At 37.5% G+C, this 26,669-nt stretch overlaps 1 protein-coding gene across 1 annotated transcript in view; it reads left to right on the forward strand.

The window, feature by feature from the left end:
• Positions 1-26,669, forward strand: part of LOC140172614 (hyalin-like) — a 76,795-nt gene that overhangs the window by 15,055 nt on the left and 35,071 nt on the right. Inside the window, exons 3-10 of the mRNA XM_072195751.1 lie at positions 6,599-6,982; positions 8,108-8,371; positions 12,953-13,210; positions 14,710-14,958; positions 15,782-16,030; positions 17,914-18,162; positions 19,317-19,568; positions 20,319-20,570. Of these exons, the coding sequence (XP_072051852.1) occupies positions 6,599-6,982; positions 8,108-8,371; positions 12,953-13,210; positions 14,710-14,958; positions 15,782-16,030; positions 17,914-18,162; positions 19,317-19,568; positions 20,319-20,570 (2,157 nt within the window). The remainder of the gene's footprint in view (positions 1-6,598; positions 6,983-8,107; positions 8,372-12,952; positions 13,211-14,709; positions 14,959-15,781; positions 16,031-17,913; positions 18,163-19,316; positions 19,569-20,318; positions 20,571-26,669) is intronic.

Consider the following 26,669-nt stretch of genomic DNA (forward strand, 5'->3'; position numbering starts at 1 on the left):
CCATATTTTGCTGGTAAAAGTTCAATGAAACCCTCCATAATTCACGACTACTGTCACTTGTGTTATAAACTCGATGTGTTTACTATATTGTCGCTCGGGTCCGCGACTAATCGCAGGGACCGGTCTATCATTAGCTATTCTATACACTTTTCAATAGCCTTATTGTGATGTGTGGGAGTTTTAAAATCCGAGCCATGAACAAAATATAATCACGAGCACCCAGGGGGCATCAACTTTAGAGGTGACGGTATGTGCCTGTCAATATATGCCCCTCTTTTGAAGCCGACTATACCCGATGACCAGACGCTTGTAGGCACATATAGGCCTACCCATCAATTCTAAAGTTGAGTGCCCAGGCGATGCATACTGCGGGCCAATGAACAATGAGATAGTGGCTTTTCTGATATAGCTTTGAGGAACTGTTGAAGTATAAATCAGCCAACGAGTAGGTGTGTCCAAATTGCACATCTTGAATTGAGACCAAGACATGCTGTTATTTCAATTGTTATACCGTTCGGTTGGTTTATTACCTACCATTGCCTACGAGATGCAGTTCTAAGGTGACAGAGGGACAGGTCTGCAATTCGATTCCACAACCATTTATACCTTTCATCTGTTTTATTGTATTATCGTGCGAATTGCTCCGTGGTACCTTACGGGTACCTGAATTTTATTTGAATGAAGGTGACTCTGTCATGCTCGTCGTCATATTGCATAATTTCTATACAGTATATGCAATAAACCAACCAGAACAGTATAACAATTGGAATAATAGGCAGTTCTAAGATAGGTTAAGAAGAATATAACGTCACAATTCTGTATTATTATTCAAGGTTGTAACGTGTGTCTATGCTGTCATGTAGGCCTACCTGGCAACAGACACGCCCCGGTACAAACAGATGAAATTTGTAGAAAAGCGTGATTATGACAAAAACATTAAAAATGATACTTTGAGGTATTGTTTTTTTTAATTTTTGTATGGCAGATCATACATACACATGTGCTGAGGTCAAAAGGTAAAAATTTTGTTTTTGACCCTGACTCACCTGTCATTCCAAACAACCCCTTAAATACAATATCCAGAGTATGCACAATGAGCAAGTGGACTACGGGGTAGTCTATGGGGGGGCGTTTATTAGAGGTCATTTTTAGCATTTATAATTCCGGTTAAAACCATTAGGTAAGCTTAAAACTCACGCTAAAATGACGAACTATGAACTAGAAACACTGACTTTTGGTTCACTTCCGGGTTTCTGATGCAGATTTTCGCCAATTTTATTGCATGGAAATATCGGCATTTTTGAAACATCTTGGTTGAAAAAAGTGGTGGGGGCATTTATTTGAGGGGGGCGAGTATTCGAGGAAATACGGTATTTATATTTGATTAAACTTGCTACCAGGAAACTTTGACACAAAAATTGATGGTCTTGCGGGCTGCACAAAAATTCGCGATGGGCCATATAGGGTGCCCATCTGTGCATACATGTACACTGGACCATTAGGTTTCCTGTTTAACCCCATGAGATCTACCTGCCGATTGGCCAAAAAGAAGTTTTCATTATCAGTTGGACCAATCAGCAGCATTGTTAGAATAATTTCACCACACAAAAAAATTGGGGTGAATTATTTGCAAAGCTCCATTCTGATTGGTGGTTAAAGTGAAGATATCATGTAATTGACCAATCAGAGGCGATGTTAGATCAGCAGGGTTAACGTCACCTCACATTGAGCATGTTTCTACTGGCGCTCCGCTAAGTTACGGCTAAATGGATAACGGTATCTTACCATTATCCTACCGTTTAAGCTGCTGTTTCCACAGACAGGTTTTTGCCGTTGGCGTGTTCATACCGTTTAAGCTGAATGACGTCATGTGACCCAGCTATGTCCCTCTCCCCTAATATTGGTTTCAATTCGTAATAAAATTTGCATTTCTTTAGCAAACAGTCGCGTCCTGCTCCACTTTGGTCAGCATCCTTCGCAGCATTAAATTGGCCCTTCAGTGATTTTAGATTATTTATTACTGATTTTCTGTAGCTGTGTGATCGGGATACATGCCGGTTTTGTATTTAATGTGTACAATTAAAATTTAAATGACTCTAAGCTCTTTAAAAATGGCTCCTGGTTCACTAGATAATCACAGGACCAGGAGCTATTTTTCCCAAATTTATGACTCCTGGTCAAGATCTGTATTTTGAGGCTTGTAAGGCATTCTCTTTTGAACAGGACCGAAGCTAAGGTTAACTAGTTGGGGTTAACATACCATTACATCACATTATATACACAACAGACACGCTACACATGATCAATTAGTGATGCTCTACCACCACTCTAGTTGGCATATGAGAAATTTAAGAGACAATAGAGTTATGCATCATGGAGTAGAACCACATTATTAGCACAAAAGACACGCTACACATGATCAATTAGTGGTGCTTTACCGCCAATCTTTCTGGCATATATGAGATTTAATAGACAATGGAGTTATGCATCATTGAGTTGAACAAATAACATATGTGACCATCCACCATGAAGTGGTAGTAAAGTCGGCTCTAGATCATTTTCTGTTTATTGCAGATGTTGAAAGAATGCACTTTCAGCTTCAAAATGACACCTCGACCAGCTTCATCGGACATCTGGAAGTGAAGTTATGGTTCATCAAAGGTCAAATTCCTAATATATTTTACATAGAAATCCATATACTGTTTTTGATTGTATCTCAAAATAGAAAATGCCGACTTTACGACAAGTTTGTGGTGGATGGGCACATATGTGGTGTGATCTAGCAAAATCAGTCTGAAGTCGGTCATATACAATTTTCAGTTTCTTATTGGCTTGGTACAAGCATTTGCAAAGCCCTTTGAAATTGGATAACCATGCAGTTCAAAAGATATGAGCAGTTAAAGAGTTTCCAAAACAATAGGAAACAAAAGGAAATATTTCCTTTGTTAGGCTGTATCTTAAAATCAATATTTGCGACTTCCGACTGATTTTGCTTGATTGCATCACATATTTTGATCAAATCAATTCAAGAGGAATTATGAGACCTGTTCCCACAAAATGAGAAGAAACTTTGCAACTTTATTTTTTGAGTTATGTGCAGATCTATATATAATCTTTGGATCATAAGTCTTTAAAAGTCAAACAAAGAATTTCTTTGTTTTTTTTATTGTTTGTTGGTATGTTCGATGAATCATCTTCTTTTGAACAGATTCATCAGGATCGGTAGAGTAAACTCAGTAGATAAGGTTCTTTGCATCTGATCCAGAATGTTCACTTACTTGTGTACGTTTCAACAATGCCTGTTGTCTTTATCAACACTTGATGGGTAGTGACTGCTATTGGCAACTGATGCTAGAAGTAGTTCCAGCTCACAGAATTAGAGAAGGAGAACCGGGACTCCCTATACTGCCACGTACAATCGCGCCGTCAGCCATGGGGAGAAAATTGGGGGTATTCGGGTCCTTGCCGACGGTGCGCGGAGACGAACGAAAACAATTCTGCGTCTCATCTGAAGCGTCTTGGTACTCAAGTGCAGGTCGCATCAAGTCGTCTCTCAAATGCGCCCGTCCATGTCGCGCTTGCATGACAACGAATGCGTCGAGCGCATTCCGAGGGAAACCGAATACCCCCAATTTTTGCTCCATGCCTGTATCAAGATGGCGGTCGAGTCCTGGTGTTCTGGTTTTAATTCTGTGTTCCAGCTTGATCTTGGGGTTGCCATTTAGTTTTCCTTCAAGGGATTTTCTTGATCCCTGTTTCAGAAACTCAGCAAATATGTGAGAGGCTATATAGAAATAAGGAAGAGGAGGGGCACCACCATGAACTGAGACGAAGGACAGTACCAATTATCTCACATATTTGGTGAGTTTCTGAAAGAGGGATCAAGAAAATCCCTTGAAGGAAAACCAACTGGCAACCCCAAGATCAATGCTGGAACTACTTCTATAATGAAAGACGGAGATAAAACGACTTTGCCGTGTCTGATGTCACTGTCAATCAAATTCCCTACGATCCTTGATTGGTTAATAGCACATAAAAGGAAGGCCGATTTATCTGGTGCCGATTAGAGAAAAGGATTAGCAGAAAATGGTGACAAATTAGGCAAAAAGCAACTTTTCTAGGCATTGTTGACATGGTGCCTTCGGGAAGGAAATTTTCCTACTATAAAGACGTAACTTTTGAGATGGTTTGTATGTTTGAAAGTGCAAAATTCACCATAAGGCACAAGTCATCAACACAACACTTGTAAACAAACCGTGCTCGAGACAGATGACGTCAGACACGATAAAGTCTTTTTTATCTGTATTTCATTATAGCGTTGGTTGCCAATACCAGTCACTACTGCATCAATCATATCTCCTTTTCTAGCAACTCTCCGCTCATTTTGTGAGCACAGCACAGGTGTTATACAATCATAACAACAGAAAAGCACAGTCAAACCTTTCCTATTATGTTGCATTAAACCACCCTTTCAGTTCTTTCTATGTGCACTTTAAAAATTTGAAGAGTGGGTAATAGTTGAATATATAGCCTTGAATGGTGGGTCAATGTCAGATCATTGTATTGTCTGGTTTGTGTGGCCAGTCATCTGTAGAAATAAATCAACTTTACTTAATTGTTTTGTTAGTAAATAGATAAATAGGAAAGTTCACCCCAATAGTGCATAACTGTAAACAAATTATTATAGAGTTTACTTTTTAATAAGATTTATTGAAAACACCCTATATTCATCTGATTATAACTGATTAGAGATATATAGGTAAAATTTCTATTGAAAAGAGATTTAATCGAAAGATTCACTGCTTAGGTCAACAAATTAGGTCAACAAATAGAGAGAATACTTTAGCAAATAAATAAATATATGTTAATTCATCAACTAACTTGATCTGAACATGGTAGGTATTATAGAAGGAGAATTCACGAACCCAGTTCCCTTTGTACTATGATCGTTATGAGTCGATACTGAGCAATCAGGTATGAATGGTGTACTATCGATTTGCTAAGCTTCTTATCTATTGAGCTTGGCCGGTTATGAACCACCGTTATCGCGACTTCTAAGCAGAATGACGTCATTTTTACCCACAAAGCATTGTGGCCGTGACCATAAACAAAGGAAAACAATTTACTTCCGGTAATTTTATAACGCCAATATTTCTTATGGCCAAGCTTGGCGGATCATAGAAACAACATTGCCAGTCTTGGAAAACCTTTCCAAATCATTTCCACTGGTTTAAAAGTCCCGCAGACACCCGCCAGTATTACTAATCATGATCAGAAAAAATACATAAATTCACCGTAACTTTGAAAGGAAATGAGGGAATTCAATCAGGTTTTCGCTAGTAAATCAACTTGAACTCGGACACACTATGACGCAATAGAAGATCATGTGACCGATGCAAAAGGGCACTAATACCATCCATTTCCGGTACGGGTCACCTGGGGGGGTCTGTTTAAATTAAATTTTAAAATAGATGATCGATATTGTCGCATAACGATCATAAACATCAAAGGTCGTGTTTGAGGGACTGCACTGATTAAATCCATTCAAGTGATGACTCGCGTTGAATAGTGTAATCGGCTTAACCCTATTGAGTGGATTAGGATTTTTCTGTGGAACCTCCTTCTATAATACCTACCATGATCTGAAGGCTTGTATCCATGCTATAGAAATATATCAGTATTATTATTTTTTGCAAAATTCCTTTGCAGTTTTTATCTGCATGGCCTTGATTTGGCACAGTTTATGGCCTAGACTCAAATTCGTAGACACAAAGTCGGCTAGTAATTGAATCATGTCATCAGTCATTATCACATCCAGTGGCGGTTCCACGAATTTTTTCCTGGGGGGCAAAATCAATTAATTTTGCGCATATTTTCGTAATTTTGGATTTTACTGGGGGTGGGGGGGGGTAAGAGATCTGACTGGGGGCATTTTATCCCATGCCCTCCCTGTGGCACCGCCACTGATCACATCAGCATCTGATTTGCAGATCAATCTGTGTAGCATCCCATGACACAGGCGTGATTTCATGCGAGTATCTGAGGTCAGATAAAAACTGCAAAGGATCTTTGCAAAAGGGTGTGGTATTACATTCTTCCTAATCACTTAGTTATCCACCCATCATTTTGGATGGGGAGTGTGCTCCTTGGACTGGCAAATTAATGGCTGTGTGACATGCTAAATTCTAAAAATAATGCTTGAATAAGTTCTGTGAACTCAAAACAAAACCAAACCCATAAATGAAGGTCATAGCAATAGCTTTTTTTAACTGAATGAACCCCTAGAGAGGGTAGAAGTTTGGTTTATGTTTCCACGGTCAAAATTTTGGACAGGTAGTTTTGGTGAAAATGACGGGCACTTGTCAAATCCTAGCAAATCCTGTCAAAATACACTCATCTACTCTAGGTTCCAGAGTAAAAAATAAGTACAGCTTGTCTGTACGCAGTGCGATGATACTCGTACATATGAGGGAGGCATTATAATAAGGAAGAAGAAGAAGAAAACATTGTTCTCTGTTTGTTTATACTCTATTCTTTTTTTAACAGAATTATTTCTGTTGACTACAAAATAATCTTATGTTTTCCACATCTGTTTCAGGTAATCAATTTCTGGAAACTTGCTACGGTACAAACTGTCGCTCAGGATATTTTGAGTCACCCAATTATCCCAACCTGTATGATGATCGCGACACACGCCTTTACCTTCTATATATACCCGGACTACCTGAAGACGCACAAATCCAATTTTCTTTCGACTCGCCATTTCATATAGAAACTGGAAAAGATGCACTTTATGTCGGTAGGGGTTTGCAATTTAATTTTAATCAGATAAATGACAGAAATGACCCACCGGAAAAGTATTTTTTTGAAGGCAATCAGCGGCCTGGTCCATTCTCAATGCAAACAGATGCAGTGTGGTTGTATTTTCTCACCGATAAGAATATAGAGCAAGTTGGATTCAGGCTACGATGGAATGTTATTGGTGAGTATTCCGTTTGAAATCCGCACTCCCCCTGTGGAAGATTTAGATAAAAGTCTTCCACATATGGAGTATAGTTTTCAAACAGAATGTAAGGGTGGGTGAAATTAACACCTAAAGCATTCTGCCACTTGACGTGGCAGTGGCGCCAAAGTGTTGACTCAGCTGTTTCGAGTGCGGATCTATGCAGTGTTTTTAGGCGCTTGCGTGTGTACGCCAGCGGTTTTAACACTTGATACACTGTTGGTAACCCACGCTTTAGAAAGGGTGGGTTTGAGAGGTCCACAAAATGCTTAAAAGGGTGGGTTTGAAAAATTTCTGGTTAAAATGTGTGTCCAAATATAAAGGGTGGTCACTGATAGAGAGGGTGGGTTTAGAAGTCAACAATTGCAATCTCAAAGATTACTGTAATTTCCGATTGAATGACACTAAATGAAACACAAAAAACATTGAAATCCCATTCTGTATTGTTTAGTCATCTAAAACTTCAATATGTAATTCTCTTTGGATGCAAATCTGCACCTCCTGGACCACCATAACCACTTATCTATGATTAGTAAGTAGTAACCACGCTTAGAAAGGGTAGGTTTCGGAGTATTGGTATAAAGGGTATAAAATAAAAAGGGTGGGTTTGAAATAAAAAGGGTGGGTTTGTATCACCACTGCCAACTATGTGATATTTCGTAGCTGCGCCCAATTAAATGTGCACTGACGTCACTGCCACATCAGGGTGGAAAATGCTTTGGTTAACAGCCTTTCAACTTCAGCGCTCACCTCACCGAAATAGAGGAGCATTATGACTTGGCTGCCATCTTTATGCAGCATGGGAAAAAAAGTATTCATGTTTTGTTTGGAGTACATAGGCAACTAATCGCTGACTCTCTCAGATTGTAGAGATTGTAGATCATGGTGCAACATAATAATTGGAGCAACACCAACACATTTTTGTTTAACTGTGTACGGTATTGTCGTTTTCAGAATACCCCAAATTATTCCCCCATAGCTGACAGCGCCAATTTATGGCAGTATAGGGAGCATGGATTCTTCATCCCTATTTCAGTCACTTATCTCATGTCTATTTCCTCCCCAACTAAATATTTTTCTTTTTCTTTTCAAATCCAACACCAGATGACACACCTCCCTCTGTGCAATGTCCGGGTGACATCACAGATGTCATCACAGATGTTAGCCCCGGACAACCCGGTAAGGCCGTCTCCTGGCAAGAGCCTGTTGCTACGGACGATTCCAACGTGCAGCCCATCTTAGTCAGTAGGTCTCATGTTCCAGACATATCGATCTTCAATGCAGGAATCCCTACTATAGTTGTCTATACGTATGCTGATATGGCTGGGAATAGGGCATCTTGTACATTCACTGTTAGTATTGTACAAGGTAAGTATATCAACCACCTGTCAGGGTGTGCAGAGGGCGGGTTAGTGTAGTGGTCTTCTCACTCGCTTCTCACCACTGTGGCCGGGGTTCAATTCATACCTTGATCAATGACAGTTTCATGCTAAGACTTAGCACTTTCTCAAATTGAATGACCAATCCCTGCACCTAGACGGCTGCTGCCTGCTGGAGCTGACGTTGGTGGCGCTGTTGGTTTTAGGAAGAAAGTAGTTCCCTTCGTCTCTGTTGAGTGTTTTGGCCCCCCTCTTCCTTATCCAGATGGCTTCTTTGATATATCTCTTCTTTTTGTTCTGTTCTCTGTCTTTGATTTCTGATTTGTCAATCCAATAAGTGTTAGCACGAAACTGTCATTGATTGAGGTATGTACCATAAAAATTGGATTTGCTCTAAGAATTTTGAACTTAATATTTCATTGACAATCCTGATGAACTTATTTGCAGATGTACATGCTTACTTTCCTGCATTCTCACTATGCTTGCAATACTTCAGTTCACATTACCACACTTATCATTGATCCCCATGGACTATACCCCTATACCAGAAAAATAGAGCACTAATTTTGGGGGATTCAAAAAATATAATCCTGTTTTGCCAAATGAAACATAGCTAAATCGTTATCCTGGATAATATTTTTTTAATCCCAAAAAAAATAGTGCTGTATTTTTCTTGAATTGGGAGTAAGTCCTACCTTCAGCAGTATGCTCACCACTACAAACATTGAATTGGTGTTAGGAGGATGAGGTCAAGTATGATTGAGTGATCAATTTTCCCAATTAAACCTGCCCTAAATATTTAGTTATTTTGTTTGACAGGAGACACCTTTATACACCAAGTAATTCTTGATAAGGCCAAAATAAAAGATTGTTTGCTTTACTCCACCAACCGACTCTAATCTGGAAAATGTTTTTTTTTTTTTACTTTAAAAATGAATACCGACCCTAATTTTTGGAAATTCCAGAGAAAAGTATTTTTTCTTTCAACATTTTTGACATCCTGAAAAGTTTTTTTTACAGTTTCTATGTGCACCACTTCTAAGCTGTTTTAAAAACATGAATGATGTGGTATACATTAGAGAAATGTCCCAATTCACAACTATTTGGGCTATTTATTAAGCTAATTAAAAACGCATAGTCATGTTTTGGCTATGACCTTTAAAAAAATTCAATTAACCGACCTATCTAATTCTGAAAAAGTTGTGGAGGCAAGCAAACTATCTTTTTTTTATTTGAGGCAAGCAAACTATTTTTTTTATTTGACCTAATCCATATAAGTCTAGCTATTTAACTAAAAATGTGTACCGGTACTCTCTTAAAATATATACACTAGCTGGTTGCATAGGAAATGAGTCAAGGAAGCCAAGAATTACATTTTTATTTCCAAATGTCTTGCGGTTCTTGAGTTCAGACCAATAATATATCAAAACAAAGTTTTGAGTGTTTCCCCCTCTTAAGAAAATGGCACCCCCTGTATCGATTTAAACCTTGAGATCTCCTTTATAGATCCATACCAATCCTCTTGTGTATCAGCTTTATTTGTCTCAAAAATTAAATATAAACACTACTAGGTTAAATATGCTCCCGTCCGACTGCCTTAAAGCTAGTGGGTTCTTAAAATTTACAAGTTTTTCAAAATGATACGGTCCATTAAAATTACAAGCGGAATTAGCAGTTATTATATTCTTGTATAAAATATTTGCCTGAACTGCTTCAAAAATTGATCAATAAGCATAAAAGGTCAATTTGATCATAAAAATGCAATTCTTTTTGATGAAAATAGTTCAAATAATATCCTTTTATCAATCTCCATTGACCTACGAGTACTGTCTGTTTGCATGTATTGGTGGAGCATGATTATTTTGCTGTCTGACACCTACGCAGGGTCTTATCCGCATAAACCATAAAACAGGCAATTTCAGTCAAAATCCATGAACCCCTATGGATGACATGACCCTGGGACATGACCTTAATCTTCCACATAGGGAGTGTGAATTTTGAATGGGGTTACCTGTGTGGGAAATAGCCTTATTGCTTGCTCTCTGTCCCTTAGCATGTCAAATCCTTACAGTCTTGATGTGCCAAAACTTTGCCCCTCACCTCCCTCCTCCACCCCCCAAAAAAAGAAAGAAAGAAGAAGAAAAGGAATTCATCTCTATGACTCAAGCCTAGTGTATGAAGAGCTTATTTCCAAACCGTGTACAATCCCACATGTCTCATTTATTTGTGTGATACAATCACAATTACTTTGACAAGTTTGCATTACCATAACAATGCTACATAACAATATGCAGACTTTTGTTCTCATTTGGGAAACAAAGGCCTCACCCAGTATTGTTACTGTGCATCCATCTACTGTTTGCTTTGTAAAGGTGCATCCAACTGAAATTATAATACCTATGAGCATCACAACCCACTGCAACATTGCACAGGCAAATCAGAAACATGGGTTTGTGGACTTAACATTGTTTGGAAATAAGCTCTTCATATAGACAAATCCAATTTCACGCATTCCTACACCTCAATGGCAGCCATAGCCGCGACGGGATCCAGCTATCTCACCTAAAATGTGAAATGATGCGGCCTTGAAGGGTATTTTAAACTGCATTCTATCACCCGTGTTACACGTAGACAAAAGAATGATGACAGTTTACAACACAAAAGAATCTAACATCAAATTTTAAGCGGGTTTAATCCAACCAATTGGGCACTCACAACACCTGTTTGGTGCATGCGTGGAACAAATAATGGCCGACCAAATACTGACCATGACTTGGCTCGTTGGATTTGTCTATACAGAACATTTTGAGGGGTTAGTGCAATAAAGGGCTGTCTCCAAATTGGGTATTTAAAGATATGAGCAAAAATTTTTGCATGCAGATAGCCCTTTGTCATTCTAAACACAATGGATCCCTGTGCTGCATACACAAACTCTATGGAAGATTGCACATTTTGTTGTACTAACAAAATGGCACTTTTGCTCAGGAAGTTTGATTTTGAAATCCATGTAATTATGTACAAATTTCAATGCAGATACATTGTAGCCCTTTGTGTCCAATATATTCTCAGTGTTCTCCGGATTATATTGGTACCAAAATCTCAATATCATTCAAAATGCAGATAGCCCTTTGTTGCACTAAATGCTTGATTTGTTTGTATGTTGGCTTCTTTCTTTATTTCTTTTATATTCATTTCGGTATTCAATCATGTTTCACCGTTGTTCATCATCGTTTAACAACGCTGCGTCCGTGACGTCTGCGTGGTTTACTTTGCAAGCGCGCGGGACGCAAGTTGTTAAACGGTGATGAACAATGGCGAAACAAAATTGAATCCTTTCAACAACAAAAACAAGCTAAATATCGTATAATTCACATTATTATTTCATGAGGAATGTCAGTTAAGGTAATACACTATTTTAAAGTGTTGTGATTTGGTAGTTCACAACATCTTGCGAATGGTAGTGAGCTTTGGCAAAAATTGCATTACTCATTTCCTTGCGAGCGTGTAGAAGAATTCAAATTTCACAGAAATACTTTTGTAGGTCCTGTGGTTCTTGAGTTGTGTTGTAATGAGGGCTGAAACAACAACACTTTTGTAAAATGTACATAACTCATTAACAACAATAAATTAAGCAAGTTTTCAAAGTATATGATTTGTAGAATGAACTTTTGCAAAACATCAAAGTGTTATTTTTCAATAATATATTGATTTAGACAATAAAAATTGATTTATTTGGCTGCTTCGACCAACAATACCGCATCTACCCTTAATCATTGCCACTCAGCCTTACAAAAAGATCAGTGATGGATAAAATACTTATGAATAAACTACAGAATAAAACGGCACAGTTTAGCCGCTATCTCAAAATACTGAATTCAACTTGTAAGCGTGTATACGCACACAGGTTCCAAGCATGACGAATTTTACGCGCTCTCGCATAACACATATGCGCGCTTGCATTCGCGTATATATGCAGAGGTGTAAGTCTTCTGGAAATTCCGGAAATGTGGCACAAAAAAAAAAAAAATCCGAAATGTAAAAAAAATTTTCTTTTACATTTTCAGGATTGGATGATGATGATAATTTGTCATTAAAAGAGCCAAAAAAACTTTTTTGAGGGGGGTGATATCCTGCAACCTATTCCCCTGGAAATTTGGCGAGGTGCTCGCCTTTGGCTCGCATATTTTTCAGGGAGTGGATCGTGACCTGACTTACACCTCTGTATATTCTATACTGTAAACTGTGGATTCATCACGGATTAACAACGGTTGGTTCCTGTACAAAAGTATAGGAAGAGTTGTTGAATATATATTTCATCAGTTTGGCTCTTTCTATATTTACAGAAGTTATTTATTTATATTTTGTATTTCATCACTTCGTTAAATATTTGTTCATGTTCCTGTATTTATTTAATCATTTACATAGCATGAATCTCGGAATAGTGGCTATGATGTGTTAATAAACTTATTTAATTATTTTATATTTAATCATTTATTTTATATTTAATCATTTATTTATTTATTTATTCATTCATTCAAATTGATTATCATTTCATTTTATACTTTTATAGTGGACAACGTACCACCAAATGTCCGGTGTCCAGCAGACATCATCAAACCTGTCCCATGCTGTCCTAATCCATTTTCCGGTACGGTGGTCACCTGGACAGAGCCTGTTGCTACGGACAACTCTGGGCTTGTTACTAGGATCTCTAGAAGTCATGTGTCGGGCAATATATTCCAGTTGGGGACAACTATGGTGATGTATCAATACAGGGACTCATCTAATAATGTTGCAGGATGCTCATTCACTATCACTGTAGAATTTGGTATGTTTGTGTATATCATATAATAGGCCGTAGAAGTGGTGATGTAACAGGATTAATTACCATAGCAATAGGTGAATACAATTTATGAATGTATTGCCCTGCACTACAAGTAGGCTGCATTCAATCATAACCTGTCATGTCTGTGTATGTGTGCAGTCATAGATTAAATACAATACTGCTCTTTTCAAAGACACTAATCGTACAGGTATGAGTGATGTCATCATTATGGGAAATTTCTATAAAATTACGATCCAGGTCTTTTGCCTATTCTTTGATAATCAATGGTGCAATGCAGAGTTACTGTCTGGAGTTACATATAGTGCAGGACTATACATTCAAAAATTGTATTCACCTATGACCCAGGGGTAGCGCTAACTTGCGCCATGGGGTCATAGGCGCATTCTTTTAGCTTTTGGCGCACAAAATTACCATATAGAGGTTGCTAAAGGGTCATTTTAACCCTTTATTTCTATTGTTTTAGATCCATAGTGCCATAAAATTTAAAATTTTTGACCCCTTGTTTAAAAACCTAGCGCTACCCCTGCTATGACCTATTGTTATGGTAATTAATCATGTTACTCACTACTTCTACGATGAATATACATTTTGTTTTCCAATTAAAAACATAAACATCAAAGTGACTACAAAAAAGGATGTACAAAGGATGGAGGAGGTACAATTGAAAACAGAATGCCTGATGACTGTTGCACCACCTTAGCAGCAAAACGTTTTGAACAAATGTCACACACCCACGACAAACTCGCACACTCAATGGCATTACTTAGGCATAGAATAGCAACATAATCAAATAGATGTTTCTCTTAAACTAAAGATGATTTTCTTAAAGTTTGTTCGGCTTATAATAGGCAAAAAAAATAAAACTCATGACATCCTTGTATTGATATAGAATGGTGTGCACACCGTTGGGTGCAGAACTTATACTAGTTGTGTGTTGTGTAATGCATGACTGGTGCACACTTATGCGAGTTGACGTGAGCGTGAGTTGGGTCTTTATTGATGCACTCAGTAACAAAAACTGAATAATTTTTGCTTGTTATAAGCCAAAATGACTTATCAGATGACAATATAATTACAGTTATTTTATTTACAACTTCTTGAAAATAAGAAGGGTCTGAATAACCCATATACGAGGTCAACAATGGTGAACAGACTCCAACATACAGGCCATCTGCCAAGATCTCCAAAGGCAACAATCAAGCCCCTAGAATCTAAACCACATATTCATGAAAGTGCAATAAGCAGTCATGAAAGATTTTGAGGAAAACTTCGAAAAGTACCTCTTTTCTTTTACTAATGTCCTAAACATATAATTATATTGACTGCTCAGTGCCAGAAGTGGGTGGGTAAGTGCAATAGCTGCCCCAAGAACATTTGGTAATTTACTTGTACTCATCTACACATGGCAGCTATTGCACTTAACTGTTATGGAATCCCCAGGATGAAAATACAATCTATTTTATCATTTCCTTCTGTTGCAGTTGATTCCATGTCACCCGTAGTACAATGTCCTCCAGATCTAGCGCTGGTGATTCCCTTTGGAGAAACTGGATCTGTTGCCACTTGGTTGGAACCCAGGGTGAACGACGAATCCGGATCAGTCATACTAGAAACGCAATCCCATAATGCAGGAGATTTCTTTCTAGTGGGACGAACACAGGTTACATACAGGTACATAGATGGAGCAGGAAACAGAGCCAGTTGTGATTTTATTGTGTTTGTTACTAATGGTAAGTGCAAGTGGGTGACTTATCTGTTCTCATGGTGTCCGCCCCCTATGTCAAAGAGGTCACACTATACCGGAGTCCATTTGGCTTCTTCGAGGCATTGATGTCAGGCAGTCCATGCTCTATTGGGCATAGTATTAAATTGGGCTATTCCATCTAAAATCCACACTACCCCTGTGGAAGATTTAGCTAATGCCTGCCACAGAGGGAGTATGAGTTTCAAATAGAATAGACAATCGGGTAACCTCCATTTGAAATACTCACTCCATTTGTGAAAGATTATAGTAAAGCCATAATACAGGGGGAGTATGGGTTTCAAAATGATAAACTCTGACCAATTATATTTGAAAAATCATACTCCCTCTGTGGAAGATATTTCCAAAATCTTCCACAGGGGTAGTGTGGATTTCAACTGGAATAGCCCATAGTATGTGTTGGCTCAAATGGATGATCAAAGGCAGTACATCGGTACTTGCTCAAAGCATCTGCATCAATGTACTGATGATGTCACCGGCCAGGAGGGTGGTTGGTGGCAGAGCCCACCACTCAGTTTTGGAGCCCACCACTCCGCTGCAATTTTAACACTGGAGCCCATCACTCAGAGACCAAAATTGCACCATTTCATTGAATTAGTCAAGAATTTGGTCCATTTTGGCAAATTGCCAAATATGCAAAATTTTCTTCAAATGCCACTCAGCACTAAAAATATCTTAGCTTAGAGTCCCATTATGAGCTTGTTCCATTTCATGCCTTAACTATGCTTCAAATTCCCATTGGTGTAATTTTGTGAGTAGCACATAATATCTTTCATTTGTTCATCTTTCAGTTGATACTTCCGGCCCTGTGGTGACATGTCCAGAAGATGTCACCGAGATGGTAACCCTGAACTCTCCCGGAGCCAATGTCGAATGGAATGAACCAACAGCAGTGGACGATTCGGGTCGGGCTATTCCTGTGTTCCAATCGCACATGTCCGGAGCCTTCTTTGGACGTGGCACAACTACGGTTACCTACATGTATGTAGATGACAGAGGAAATGGAGGGGGTTGTAGTTTTGATGTGCATGTTGATACAGGTTAGTCGAAATGAAAAACATGTATACAATAGTCTGATTCAAGTTTTTGATTTACAATTGGTAACTTGCAGACAAAGAAAAAAACAGACATTTTCGTAGTGTTTGCAATCTGTTGTAATACCTTTATGGGAAGCCACTCAGGCATTTACTTAATAAAAATGTGACTCATACAGTTGTCGTGAGGGAGGGGGCTCTTGTATTTCTAGTAGTATATCATAAAACATAAAACAAGTAAAAAGGGTCTTGCCGGGTGCAATACAATGTACAGTATGCGAGTATTTTGCTTAAGGTTGGTCTGAACCCTGGAATTATGGAAACTTTCGGGCCTCATAACTGCTAAATTGTTGGTGTAAAGTATATAAAAGTATACATATTTAGAATGGCAAAGACTTGATAAGTTCATCTGTGAGGTCAAATTTGGGCCAAAATGCTCATTTTGGCCCCAAATCTAAAAAACGTTTTTTTGCCCACTTTTTTTTCGTGCAACATAAAAAAAAAATTCTTGGGCCAAATTTTTTTTTTTTTTAATTTTTCAAAAATGCTGAATTTTCAAAAAAATCATAAAAAAGCCTGATTTTAGCCCAAATTTCAAATATTTTTGGTGAAGTTGGTCAAAATTCAAAAAAAAATAAAAAAACGGTCCCTAGATATTTTTGTCTAGTTTTTAAAAATTAATAAAAAAAAAATTTGGCCCAAGAATTTTTTTTTACGTTGCACTGAAAAAAAAAGTGGGCCAAAAAAACGTTTTTTTGATTTTGGGCCAAAATGAGCATTTTGGCCCAAATTTGACCTCACAGATGAACTTATCAAGTCTTTGCCATTCTAAATATGTATACTTTTATATACTTTACACCAACAATTTAGCAGTTATGAGGCCCGAAAGTTTCCATAATTCCAGGGTTCAGACCAACCTTAAGGTATCAAAACATCAAAAATGGGAAAAAAGGGCACCTTAATCGCACAGATATTACTAAAAAAGGATAGCTTAACTCGGCATCAGGATGCCTACAAAAATCAGTTGAAATGAAGGGTAAAATTCTTGGTGAAATTGTACTCGTTGGTTTTTCTTCAGGCCTCTTTCTTGATCACTACTGGTGGTTTTAGGTGTGTTCATCATGACTCATGACACTAAAATACTTGCTTAGGGTAGGAAAACAACCTTGCTTTTGGTACATTTTACACTAATGAAAAATACTCGCTTTGGGTACTCTTTGAAAGTCTGTATATGTGACTGATATACAACTTAGAATACAAGTGAAGTGCCACCCCACTATAAAACACCATACGAAAAACCAACCACCAGCCTGTTACATTTTATGCTAGCAGATAACACTAGGATAGCTGTCATCACAATTATGTCTACAGGGCCTCAGATTCAACGAGAATCACTGAATCGATTCTCGTAACGACTCTTGTAACATTTGATGTGAGAATCAATTTCTTTCATTGAATCATGCAGTAAGTGAAGCGACTCGGATGGTTTTTGATTCTCGCAAACTGGCACGAAATCTAGGCCCTGGTCTAGCTCTGATTACTTATGACCTTTGATTCCAAAATTCATGTTGTAACCATCAGGTCATAACATTTTTCCCAGTTTTGGTTATTTTGCTTATATAATTTAGTTTATTCTGCAGAGTAATACACTAATCTTGTGTGGGCTTTATTTTTCTCAATATTTGAGTACAAGCACTGCTATTTTGGCCACCGCTCCAACCTGCCTTTTTCCATGGCAAAAGTAATGAACATTCTTGATCGAATCATTATTGGAATAGTCTGCACCCGCATGAAACCTCACCTGCTTTGTAGATATTGACGGCATGTGAGTATTTCCTGTAAGTTGCCAATAAACATTTCAGTTCTTTTTTTGTTGTAATTTGTGATAGTTGATAGGTCGCCACCAACTCTGACCTGTCCAAGAGACATTACACAAAGTGTCACATTGAACAGCGGGGGCGCTACCATCACATGGCAACCACCTAGTGTAAGAGACAACTCAGGTTCTATCCAATCACAGACGAGCACACATAATTCAGGCGATTTCTTTGGTATAGGAGCAACCACAGTGGAATATATGGCAAGCGATGCATCAGGGAACATTGGGAGGTGCAGTTTTCAAGTAGCCATAGTCACAGGTAAGGGCATTACTATAAATTGACCTTGTTGGTAAATCCCTCCCAGAATCCTATGCGTCAATGCGCTCATTCCCACTGCGTACAGTGGGATGCGTAGAAACCGGCAAAACAAAATTGATGCGCTCATCAGCGTGACATACATACGGTTGCTTTCATAAAAGGGAGCAATAAACATTGCTTTGTTACTGATATTGATAATGCAATTGAGTGGACGAGAGTAGAGTTATTAACCTTTTGTTCTGCAAATCGATTTGTTGGCAGGTTTGTTTCTGTGTTCAGGCAAGGCGGTCTATGATGTAACATTCTTTTTTAGCACATTAAAGATGACTGCATCTGTTGGAGAAATGTTGTTCAGTTTGATCACTCTTACAACTGGCAACTACATGTATGTCATACATATTTCAAGCCATGTCGTAACATTTTCATAAGAAATAATCAATTTTGTATTTCTCTCAGAAATGTCCCCATTTAATTTTGAGCCGACGAAATGAGGCAAAACAAAGACACTCGCTATTTAACTCCAGCACTTATTATGACGCTAATGCATGTCACTCCATCGTTTGTGTGAGGTTGGTCCTGTTGATGTGTCCCATATACACGTATGGCATGCACATATAGTTTTATGAACATCTAATGTTTCAATCACATGGAACACATTGTTTTATTAAAAATCTCAAATTGTGTCGCAAATACAGCACCTAAAGCCATGATATTTGCAGGGTATGTAAGTTTATTCAAGTACATTACAATCATGTAAAAATATGAGCTCAGCAAATGTTACAAAGGGCTATTCCATTTAAAATCTTCTCTGGAAGATTTAGCTAAAATCTTCCACAGAGGGAGTATGACTTGTGAATAGAATAGACAATTGGAAAACTTCCATTTGAAATACTCCCTCCAGTTGTGGAAGATATAGGTATGGCCATATTGCAGGAGGAGTATGGCTTTCAAATTGAATAACCCTGCCCAATTACATATGAAAGACATACTCCCCCTGTGGAAGATATTTCCAACATCTTTCACAGGGGTAGTGTGGATTTCAAATGGAATAGCCCGAAATGGCTTGAATTGAGCAGCTCACATAGTTATAATAATTAAATTAAAAATTACAGATTTCTGAAAATATGTAGTTTTTTTTTCTTCTCCCTAAACAGGTGATGAGGAAAGACCAATGCTTGTATGTCCAAATGATGTGGTCATCAATATTGACTCCGGCCAATCAAGGAGGATGATGGTCAACTGGCAGCCACCGGTACCCTCGGACAATTCTGGGCAAGTTAGCATCATCTTCAACACACACAATCCTGGCGACTATTTCTTTGTGGGCACAACCGAAGTCAGTTATGTTGCGCAAGATTCATTTGGAAACATTGGACAGTGTAGTTTCAATGTCATTGTTAATACAGGTATGCTCAAATTCTCTAGCCAATATTCATTTTATGCCATCACTGTTTAAGTCTAAAAAGCTGCAGTGGCAACATCAGAGTAACCCAAACATCAGAGTGAATCAACCATCACTCAACCATGACGAGAACTGATACCAGTTACCAAGCGTATGCGCCAAAATGTTGGGGTCAAGTTTCAAAAGGTCACTGATTCTGAACTTTGGTTGCCAGTCTCCTGATGAAGGTCAAAGTTACAGCATGAAATTTGAGTTACATCTAATTTTGTGTTGAGATTATAAGTTTAAAATAAAAATTTACATTAATTTTTTTAGCAACCTTGAGGGAGGGATGTGAATTTTTTACTTGAACCATCAGAGGGAATGTTAAGTTTGAAATGGAGAAAAAGGGGAAAACAAAGGGGGAATCCGAAATTTTAAAGCGGACGTGAGCGAGGAACACACATTTTTTGTCAAAACTCCCACCTTCATGGCATAAATATTATTGTTTTCTTAAATTTTGTGTTTGTGGCTGGATTTTCAAAATTCATAAAAATAAAACCATGATGAAAATAAATGGTTTTGGTATCCTTGTCCATGCCCAGAAATTTTACTATAATAAAAGTCGGCAATAGAAAAAATACTTGGCATCCAAGGATTCTGTCAGTTACGCGATATCAACTAATCACGGCTAGTAGGGATTTTAATTGACAGGATCACCTAGCACGAACTAGTGTCTTTAATATTTCAGGCTTTGATTATTTTTTTTTCTTAGTTGACTCCATTGGGCCAACTGTGACCTGTCCAGAGGATATATCCCGAACCATACCTGTGGGGATTGGAGGAAGCACAGTGTCATGGCGTGAACCAGTGACTAGTGATAACTCAGGAGGGGCAGTTAGATTGGTTTCAAGAACCTCTGCCCCAGGCTCATTCTTTACTACGGGGACTGCAGCAGTGACTTATGTGTATGCGGACTCATTTGAAAATCAAGGAACTTGCACTTTTAGGATATTTATATCAGAAGGTATGTTTGTAGAACAATATGATTCTATGTGATGTGATCAAGCAAAGTCAGTCGGAAGTTGGATATATTAATTTTTAGATATAGCCAAACAAAGATAATAATTTCTTTTGTTGCATATTTTTTTTGGAAATACTTCAACTGTTCAAATCTTTGGAACTATAAATGTTCAATTTCAATGGTGGTTTCTGCAAAATGTAGCTTTGCAAATGCTCCATACAATCATGTAAAAACTGCAAATTGTATATGCCCGACTTCAGACTGATTTTGCTTGATTACACCACATATGCCTAATGTTTGTTTAAGGTAATAAAATTAGTAACTCAATTTTCAAAATGCCTCCTTGGCCTCCATGGACCAGATCATGTCACATATAATATTGCTACAATATGTCCAACTTCATCAAAATTGATTTTGCTTGATTACACCACATATGCCTAATGTTTGTTTAAGGTAATAAAATTAGTAACTCAATTTTCAAAATGCCTCCTTGGCCTCCATGGACCAGATCATGTCACATATAATATTGCTACAATATGTCCAATTTAATCAAAATTGGACACTTTAGAGTAAATGATAGATAGCAAGCCAGGTATCTGTCACTGGACACCACCAAGGCAGACCATTGTTCCCACCTGATTGTATTTCTGCTCTGACAGTTTTGTTAAAATTATTCTTGCTGCCATTGCTATCAAAGTATAGTACAGTTGCTCTGTGAAAAAGGAATAAAACCAAAGCCATTAATCAACCCCAAATACTGGTAATTATCCCCTTGGTCACCCCAAATACTGCTAATTATCCCCATGGTTAGTTTCACTCTCAGCCCACACTTGCCAATTGATGATGATCAGATACGGCACTGACGTGCCACTGCACTTTCACGTTGCTTGGTCAGTTAATTGCCTCAAGGATGATTGATGATTACCGTAGTGGTCACACTTCTAAGCTCTTGTTGACAGCTTATCAGTAGGGATCAGCAGGGGTACAATTTTCTTTTCTTTTTCATAGCAAAATTGGACTGTATATATATAATGGAAAGTTTCCATTCCTGCTTCAACCCAGAAGCTCTTTCCTTTTCAATTCTTTTAAGAATCACAGGGAGAGCATCATTCTTTCCAGATTGGCCTATCATTAGTCTGTCTCGTCTCAAGTTGAGAATAACGCCATGGGTGACGCCATGTTGGATTTCGCAGTGGCAGATTCAAATCGCATGTGCTAACCTAATCCCAAGAGCGTATACACTCGTAGAAGGGCAATTTATCTGTACGCTGTTGAAGCAACCAGGTACATATAAATGCACCGATTCGAAATTAAATTCCAATGTGGCATAACTGTCAAATTGAGACAAGACACACTATAGTTGGGTTTGTTGTCTTCATGTCATTTGCTATTTGTATATGTGTCCTGTCTTGTCTTTGTTTTTGTTTGCCTGGTCATTATGTGATTGTCTTTTTGTACCAGGCAACTCGATTTATGACATTTTCCATTATTAAGTTGGCTGTAGTTATGCATAGGAAAAATGCTCAATTTTTTAGAGCAAAATGCATGCACCAGCTTTGAAAATGTGTGATTTGCGCAATTCACGCTCTTTTTTCCAAAATGTGTGATTTTTTCTCCCCAAAAAGTTTGATTTTGCAATATTAAAAAAAAATGGTACACTTTTGATTGCCCAGACACGACTGACCCAAAAAATCAAATATTTTCTTGCAATTTTTTGTGACGGGTTTATTTTCTATTATTTTTTTTTATTTGAAAACCTGTTTGCTTTGTTGTGTAATCTTTTTTGTTCAATTAATCTGGCTGATAGAGTATGGTACGGTCTTTATCTCTTTGATTTATTCTACATAATTTGGCATTTTGTATTCCTCTTTATAGTTCTGAAATAAACATTTCTAGAGTGATGATAACAGAATATTGTCTAAATTATGACCGGGTAGGTTGGAACTATGACAGGGGGTTCAAGTTGTCAAAGAAAAGTTTCTTGAATGAATGAATGAATGAATGATAGAAGGGGTATTTATTGTCTGTAACCTAGATACCACCAGGCTGGATTGGAACCATAAAACATGTCGATTTAAGTTAAATAAGAGGGTATATTATGCAAAATGACTTCTATGCTGACCCTGAAATTCCTTTGAAATCCCTTGTTCATTGTGTAATATTAAATACCTAGATATAAAATAGAATTAATCCCCATTTTCTATACTATGATATGCATATTGACAATATTATTGTTAGTTTTACCTGGGCTATGACCAATTTGACTGGTTTATCGTTTGCATGCTATGGAACCTGAAAACAAAATGTCGCAAATGGGAAATGTGACACACTTAATGAGGACTGCCATCGGTGTGTTGGACAAATGTCGCCAGTCGTCAACCGACCGACCCTAAATCCTGAAAAATGAGGGTCAGCATTTTTTTTTTTGAATGATGATTTTTACAGATTTGTTCAAAAAATCAATGTTTTTCACTTAAAATTAATATTTTATTGAAAGACTAGTCTTTAATCGATGTCTAACAGGTATCCAGAAGTCAAAAAATCCATATCTTCAATATGAAAGGTCAAAATTTTCAATTGATCTTCGGCTTTTCCTCCCAGCTACATACACTTTAAGAATATATCATTAGATTTATAAAATTTACTTCGAGGACTGTTACATGTATATATCAAAAATATCAAATTTTAATAATTTGTCGTAAAATTTGTATTATATCGTGAATTTCAAAAAATAAAAATTATTTGATATCAGAAAGACATTCTTCGTATTCAGAATGCAATTCGATATGTCTGATGTGCTCTCATGTCCCACAAAAATACTGTCGAACGCTCATTCCAGATCCCTTAAAGTGTGTACCGTAATTCAAATGGTGGGGTTACCTGAATGGGCAACTCCATTTGAAATCTACATCCCCTGCGTGGGAGTTTAAGGTCATGTCTTCCATTGGGGGGTGTATCCAATATGTGCCCATCCACCACAAACTGGTCGTAAAGTCGGCATTTACCATTTTGAGATCAAAAACAGTATTTGGATTTCTATGTAAAATATAGTAGGAATTTGACCTTTGATGAACCATAACTTTACTTCAAGATATCCAATGAAGCTGGTTGAGGTGTCATTTTAAAGCTGAAAGTGCATTCTTTCAAAATCTGCAATAAACAGAAAGTGATCTAGAACCGACTTTACTACCACTTCATGGTGGATGGTCACATATAGTGTGTATACCAAGTTCAATGGCATGACCAGAATTTAGACAAATATTTGTCCATGAAGCACATTCCTTTCTTATCCAGTAGCAAATCAGCTGTAAAATAAAGTAATTAAATGTTATTGTGGTGGTTTTTTTTTCAAACTTAATCTTAATGAAATATCTTGACAAAAACTCACCAGACCAGGCACTTGTTGTATGTGCTCTCGGATTTTAAAATATATACCTGTAATAAAGAAAGTAATAATTTGACTTCTAAATAATTAAATGGTGACTTTTTCATCCTCTTTGCTCCTTTCATGGTCATCATGTTTGTAGAGAGGATCAAACTGGCAGTTTACATGAATGGGATAAGTCATATAAGATTGGTTAAGTTTAGTTAAGTAATTCTTCCTTTCATATCTGTTGCTTACTAGATTGTGGCTGTAGCCAATATGGCGGAAGCATACAAGGGGTTAATTATGTGCTGTCGTGCTTGTATTATTGCTCAAGAGCTCAACTTGTTATTGCTTTTATGCACACAATTAAGAGTAGTAATCATGATAGCCCGGATCACATTGGCCATAGTGTAATACAGAGGTAGTTCATCCTTTAACACCGATACTTGTTTGCACAGTCACGTCCCAGTACTGACCTTCACACTAAGTACAAGATGTCCCATAAAAAAGTTACATTAAATTGAACCACTTTTGGTGATGGAAAACATGTGAAACTGAACCATATTTTGCGATGTCTGCCAAATTTTTTCATTAAACATACTATAGCAGCATACAAATGATCTAATGATGAAAAATATCAACGCAATTAATGTTTCTAATCAACAGAAATAAATATGTGCCCATTTTCTTTCATTCGCATCTTTTCAATTCAATATGTCATCCAAAATGGAAGGAATACGAGAAGCCGGTGAAATACATAGTGACCAGCTTATCAAGAGGCTAAGGCTAATTGATGGAGACACATTTTGTTATCATGTGACTAATTAATGTTATACCAGAAGAATACCATAGAATCAACAATTAAAGCTAATTAAATTATACTAGGTGGATGTCAGGCAACCTCGGAAAGAGTTTTTCTAACATGATATTAACATTGGTGCAAATCTCCTGAGATGCGTCTTGTAATTCCGTTTTGATATTTTTTTGATACAACTGATGATTAAACTTAAAGTATCAGCAATGGCTGTAAAAGAATCCCAGGGGGCCACTGGTCATTGACCAGGGGGTATCATGCGTGGCCAAAGATTCAAGTAAAAAGGGTCTTTTTCATGATCAGGCACTGTACTTACGTATCGTGAATAGGGTATCTAAAACAAGGAAATTTAAGAAAAAGGTATAACTTGCACAATAAATCACAGTGTTTTGGGTCCTTTGAGACAAATGTAGTATGGAATAAAGGTTTTTAGGGTTTTAGAGTCAAAATATGACTGATTTTCTTGCTTCTAATGGGGGCAAAAATAATGTCAATACTTATTTAGGGTATAAAATTGCACTTGTCATACTTGTTTAGGGGTGCACTTTCAGACCTCGTAAATACTTGTTTAGGGTGCTATTTGAGACTTCGTGGCCATGCATGATACCCCTTGTCAATGACTAGTGCCCCCGGAAAAGAATGCGAGAAGCAGATGAAATATATCCATAAAGTGACTGTGTTACTTTACCAAGAGGCTAAGGCTAGTTGATGGAGATACATGACTAATCAATGTTATAAGAAATATACCACAAAATTCTTTCTACATACAATCAAACTATACTAGGCGGATATCAGGCAACTGCAGACAGAGGTTTTCTAACACTGGTGTTGTTCTGCTGTGATGCTTTTTGGTCTTGAGATTCCGTTTTGATATTGTCTCTATGGATTTTATGGTACATTTCCTATAACATTAATAATTATTAATTAGTCACATGATCAATTAGCCTGAGCCTCTTGATTTTCATGTAAAGTGTCATTGTTTTCACAGCTTTTGGCTTGACTTGCAGGCTTTGGTAGCACATCTATGCTATTATATTTAACAAAGGTGCAAAAAACTGAATTTGAATGATATTTATGATTTTCTAAATGAGCAAATCACTGAATAGGCCTTTAATTGCATTGTACTAAGTCATCCCAATTTATTTTCTGTCATTTCTTAATATTTTCTGGAAATTGTGTTCACACGGTCCTGCCCTTTTCTATACTCTGCACACTTGTTTAAAACTTTGCTCCTAAATCTGAACCCATGGAAGCCACCCAAGTATGCTAGAATGCATATGCATGACTAAACCTATTCATAATTCCCTGAAAACATGTTCCACCCAACCAGCAAATGTTATAAATTTTAACCCCAAACAAAACTTAAGTTATACAAACAATACATACTTTATGCCTTTATGCATGTAGATCGAAAAGTACAGTTAATCAAGTTCAACATGATAAGTCAAATACCTTTTTTTTCTTCAAAATCCACAATGCATTATTTGTCCAGTTGAAAACTAAAAACAAACTAGAGCGGTTCTCGGCTTTCGCGGTTCTCAGCATTCGCGGTTCTCGGTGGGTTTGTGGTATAGGGTAGGGGAACCTTGTGTGATCCTGGATGGTGTGTTTTATTGATTGGTTTATGTCTTTGTGCTGTTTTGGCCCGTATGTGTCGTTTCTGTTCAGAACCTTGTGTGATCCGAATGTGTATTGTTTTCTTTGTGGTATTTGATGTGTTTTAAATCTATAGGCCCTGTTTGTCTGCCTGTGTGTCATGATCAATCCAATTGATCAATAGCTCCACATATCTAGCGTTTTTAATCGCGCCATTTGTTGCGTGGTCTTTCAGCGTCCAGCGTGTCTAAGCTTACGTGAGTATAACAAGCGAGACGCGACTGGAATAAATTCTAATTGTTTTGAGTGAAAGAAAAGGAGCATT

This window comes from Amphiura filiformis, chromosome 16, assembly GCF_039555335.1.
Source record: "Amphiura filiformis chromosome 16, Afil_fr2py, whole genome shotgun sequence".
Classification (NCBI taxonomy): Eukaryota; Metazoa; Echinodermata; class Ophiuroidea; order Amphilepidida; family Amphiuridae; genus Amphiura; species Amphiura filiformis.